The sequence below is a fragment of the Ictalurus punctatus genome, chromosome 27, assembly GCF_001660625.3.
Source record: "Ictalurus punctatus breed USDA103 chromosome 27, Coco_2.0, whole genome shotgun sequence".
Classification (NCBI taxonomy): Eukaryota; Metazoa; Chordata; class Actinopteri; order Siluriformes; family Ictaluridae; genus Ictalurus; species Ictalurus punctatus.
The window spans coordinates 17,417,501-17,422,500 of NC_030442.2; the positions used below are offsets into that span (position 1 = coordinate 17,417,501).

The following is a 5,000-nucleotide window of genomic DNA, read 5'->3' on the forward strand; positions in this document are numbered from 1 at the left end:
AAAGCCTTTTAATATAGAATTTACTTAAATTGTATATGACTTTTATCTCAGCAGATAATCACAACATCGCCCTCACCCCAAATTTGGTCAAAATTCACACTAAATCATCACACACTCAACTCAGGAATTGCTCTTAAGTTGTTCATTCCTTCTGATTTGTTTTGTACTGTACGTAATGAATAAAACACTTCGCATTCCCTCGCGCTTACTCTTCGGATTAATAAGACGCAGCTTGTCATGTTAACGAAAAATCACAAAGCATAAACTCCTCTGTCCTGAAGATGTTGAAAAACTTAAAGTTACGTTTTATAATATCCGACTGTTACAAAGCGCTGACACTGGAGACTCCTTCCACGTCCACGTGAATGAGCCGTTACTATGGAAAGGATCATGTTTAAGTCTAAATATCAACCTGTGATGTGCAGCTGCACTACAAAACACCTCCCGACCAGTCAGAATCGAGAATCCAGTGTATCAAACACATCACGGCTTATACGGATCTGTATACTGTTCATTTGTGGGCTGAATATAATTCTAACAGAAAATCCCAACCGCTAACACTAAGCTAGCAGACTTAAGTAAAGCAAGACTAAAGCCAGTGTAACACTCCTGTTAACACAAATGTTTAGCAGTTTTAAAATGCTAAAACGACGATCTCTGTCTCTAATAACATTTTTCCGCTGTATACATTATTGAACATGATTTTTTTTACACAGCTACGCTAATGCTGCATGTCACGATCGTGAAAAAAAGACTCAAATGAATTGCTACGTGTTCATTTAAATCTAATTTATAATAAAACTGTATTTTGTATAAAGGATTTTATTTATTTTTTTTAACCAAATGCAATACAGAGAATAATTCTGGTGTGACATTCTAGGATTAGAATTTTTAATTTATTTCTTTTCTTTTCTTTTTTTTTTTCAGAAGGAACCGAAGAATCTCACTCGGATATTGATTGGTGTATTCGTTTGCCTTCTGATCATCCTACTGATTATAGTTATAATTAAGCTCACTTCATTAATGCGTTAATTCACGATTTAAAATTGGAATACAGAGTGCAGAGTGCAGGGTTATGCTAGCGCTTGTGTCAGAGGTATACTGTATCTATAATATAATGACTATGAAGTACTTTTGATGAATAGTTTAGCGCTGCGTGTGCTTTACACTGTGTGTTTGTAGGGTTTAATATGAAACTATCTGTATATGTGTTATTATATGACAGACTATAGTAACAGATTAGTTTAGTTATCTTTCTCTTTAGCCTACAGCTGTTATTTGTTGCTTTATTAGACATAGATTTGAAATAGAAAAACTAAATTACATTTACAGCTTTGTTTCCTTTCCTAACCCCAGTGGGTGAATTGAAATGGCCTCAAGATTATGTGTAGTCTATGAATGTGTGTGTGTGTGTGTGTGTGTGTGTGTGTGTGTGTGTGTGTGTGTGTGTGTATTTGATTTCTTTCTGTTTATGTCACGATAGGCGACAGTGTGCACATAACTCCAGCAGACTTCTGCTGCATTTCACTCATTTTTATATGTTTTTATTTTCTGCACCTGATTTGTTCTTGAATATATTATAATGGTGTTGTTTTGGGTTTTTTTTTTTTTTTTTTTGCAAATAAAAAACTATTTGTGCCTCCCTTTCTGTTTACTCACTCACACTCACTCAGTCACTGAATTTTGTCATCTAGTCTAACCACACTAGCTATTTCTGTTTAGCCTGATGTAAATTTGGCTAGCTAATTTAGTTGACAAGTTTGCAAGACAATGCTTACACAGACTAACATAAGTTCAATTCTATTCAATTTTATTTGTATAGCGCTTTGATAAGATGTTAAGAGGAAGAAACCTTGAGAGGAACCAGACTCGGAAGGGAACCCGTTGTCATCTGGGTAACGACGGATAGTGTGAGAGTAAAGGAAAGTTCATTATGGTGGTCACACTGTAAAACCCCAAAAAACAGAGTGCACGTTAAGCTCCCGGATGATGCACTCATTGATGATGCACTCAACGAAGTGTGGGATCATGGACAATTTATGCACTCAACAGTCACAGCTTTCCTTACGTAGTGGATGGGGAGACTCAGATGAAGAACCGGGGAAAAAAATTAAGATGCCATATAACATTGTGTGAGCAAAATTCGCCTGCGGAGACCGTGCCCGAGGTCTTGTTGGGAAAAGGAAACCTTAACATAAACAGTAAAATGTACCAATTTATTTTTATTATCTGTTTGGCTATTTTGCTAATGCTAATACCGAAAGTCTGCCATCTGAGATGTGTCAGATGTAAATCTATAATATAATGATTTACAGTATAATGTATTGAATTCCTAAGTGCTTTGGATAAATATTTCTTTATGTCCTCCAGCTAAAGACTGCATGTGCTTTACACCACGTGTTTACAGAACAGCTTTGTTTCCTCTCCTGACCTCACTGAGTGTCACTCTGGATTAAAATGTCCTTGTGATTACTGTGTAGAAAGAGGGAGGTTTCATGACCCTTTAACAGAGAGCCTGACAGAGTGAAAGTGAAAGTGAATTTAACAGCCTTCCTGTCTCTCTAAATGGATTCTCAAGAGAGCGTTGATCCTCGACTGACCCTTTAAGCATGGCGTAATAGAATTCCTCAATGTATATAAGATATATAAAGAAGACGAAAGTACTCTCTTTGTGTATTAACATGAGTTGTAACGGCCACCTAATGTTAAATACTGAATGTTCATGACCCGTTAAGATGACGTCTTCTATGGTGTACATTATTGCGTGAACCATTCTATAAAGACTCGTGGGACTACCGGTTCATTTGCCTCGGGCTTTCCTTCTTGCCTTCTGTTTTTATCTTTCATCCGAGCAGACTTCGAAACCCTCTGACAGACGTTACAGTGTGTAAAAATGTCTGCTGCATGTGACATTTCTTACATCGAGGTCTTTTACAATTATTAATGCCAGGACTAAAATGGAAGCGCAGTATAGATTTGATATGCACACGTTCATGAGTTAGAAAACATATTCCACTTAATTGTCCATCATACACCAACAAAAGGAATTATTTCTGCACAAAAGGCGGTAGAGATATAAAAGTATGAAAATTTCATATCATGATTATCACGAGCAATACTATCACGGTTATCAGTATTATCACGGTGTTGTTAAATTGTGCTGAAAAATGGACAAAAAGTACTGATACACACACTGAAATCATTTAAACAGGTTTTATATTTGATTATAAAGTGATGGACGGTTGTCACTGGGCTTGCTGTGATCATTTAGTTCAGTTAGAGAACATGGCGGAAGGTAGTGACGGCGCTTGGGGGAATATCCGACCTTCCACGGGGACCAAATCCGAAGTGTGGTCATATTTTGGATTTTATATGAATGCTGAGGGAAACTTAATAGAAGATGGTAATCCTGTCTACAGAGCTTGCCAGAAGAAAGTTTCTCTGATTATAAATATCTAAATATATATTTCCATCCATCCATCCATCCATCTTCTACCGCTTACTCCTTCTTCAGGGTCACGGGGAACCTGGAGCCTATCCCAGGGAGCATCGGGCACAAGGCGGGGTACACCCTGGACAGGGTGCCAATCCATCGCAGGGCACAATCACACACACTCACACACCCATTAAATGTTTATTTATTTATTTATTTATTTATTTATTTATTTATTTATGTGATGCTAATACTATGTCTGTTCCAGTGTATTGAAGTCTGCATTCATGGTAAACGGTTTTGAAAGCTTTTAACCCAGGTAACAATCACAAGCATGACTACAACACAAAACACAACAATACCCACTCCAAAACCCGCACCGATTCCCACACCAAAACCCACACCAATACCCACACCAATCGCCAGGAAAATGCCCAGAACAAGCAATATCCTGATACATCTGTGACGCACCTGCAAAAAAAAAAAAAAAAAAAAGATTAAAAATAAGACCAAATATGTCTCAGATAAATTATTCTCTGAGGAAATATTTCCTTTATATAAAAACACACTGCACATGCAAAATACAGTGAAATGATCATTTTAAACCAGAGTAGTTTCTGACCAGAAGGTGGCGGTAGAGCCTGTGTGTTTTCTGTTCAGCATATTGCAGTTCACTAAACTGAAATATGAGCAGTTGCCGAGCCAGCAAGGTCATTTAATACAGGGTTCAGGTGTTCAGGTGTATTGAGAGATGGACTGGGAGACCTTGCATGGTGAGTTTCAGTTTGCTAACTAAACAGCACACTAGCTCATTAGCTGTACATGGTTTGGGGTTTCTCCGTAACATGTCGAGCTTATTTAGTATTTTATTCACCACTGTATGATATAAATATATATATATATATATATATATATATATATATATATATATATATATATATATATATATATATAAGCACTATAAATGAATACATGCTATTTTAGTCTTTTTTTCACGATCCTGACACATTAGCGTAGCAAAAAATCATGTTCAGTAATGTCAACAGTGGAAAATGTTATGAGAGACAGAGATCGTCATTGCGTTTTAAAACTGCTAAAGATTTTATAGTGCAAATTTGGAGACCTGATTGACAGGGACGTTTAAGCTCTGACATGCCAGCTAATGGGTACTTAACACCTGGTTCATGTGTGTTAAGAGCTGGGGGAGAGTAAACATGTGGATTGGGAGTGCTGAGTTTGGTAAACCCTGCTTCAGTCTGCTAACTAAAACACACATTAGCTCCGTAAACGTGACGTTATAACTGTACAAGATTAACACAGTAGAACAGATACGTACCATGCCTTGGAAATTGAGGGTGGATCGCCCCCCCAGTTTCTGCATCATATTTACGTTGTTGTAACTTCGGAAGTCAGCAGGGGCGTGTGACGCACCTGCAAAAAAAAAAAAAAAAGATTAAAAATAAGACCAAATATGTCTCAGATAAATTATTCTCTGAGGAAATATTTCCTTTATATAAAAACACCCTGCACATGTAAAATACAGTGAAATGATCATTTTAAACCAGAG

At 37.0% G+C, this 5,000-nt stretch overlaps 1 protein-coding gene across 5 annotated transcripts in view; it reads right to left on the reverse strand.

Annotated features, from left to right (window-relative positions):
• Positions 1–3,626: 3,626 nt before the first annotated feature.
• LOC124626423 (uncharacterized) overlaps positions 3,627–5,000 on the reverse strand; it is a 5,405-nt gene continuing 4,031 nt past the window's right edge. For 3 of the 5 annotated variants that reach the window (XM_053676549.1, XM_053676550.1, XM_053676548.1), the window contains exons 5-6: positions 4,770–4,864; positions 3,627–3,904 (exon numbers count right to left, since the gene is read on the reverse strand). In XM_053676549.1, coding sequence (XP_053532524.1) covers positions 3,719–3,904; positions 4,770–4,864 — 281 coding nt within the window. In that variant the 3' untranslated portion in view covers positions 3,627–3,718. The remainder of the gene's footprint in view (positions 3,905–4,769; positions 4,865–5,000) is intronic. The other 2 variants (XM_053676552.1, XM_053676551.1) reach the window with 1 other exon arrangement.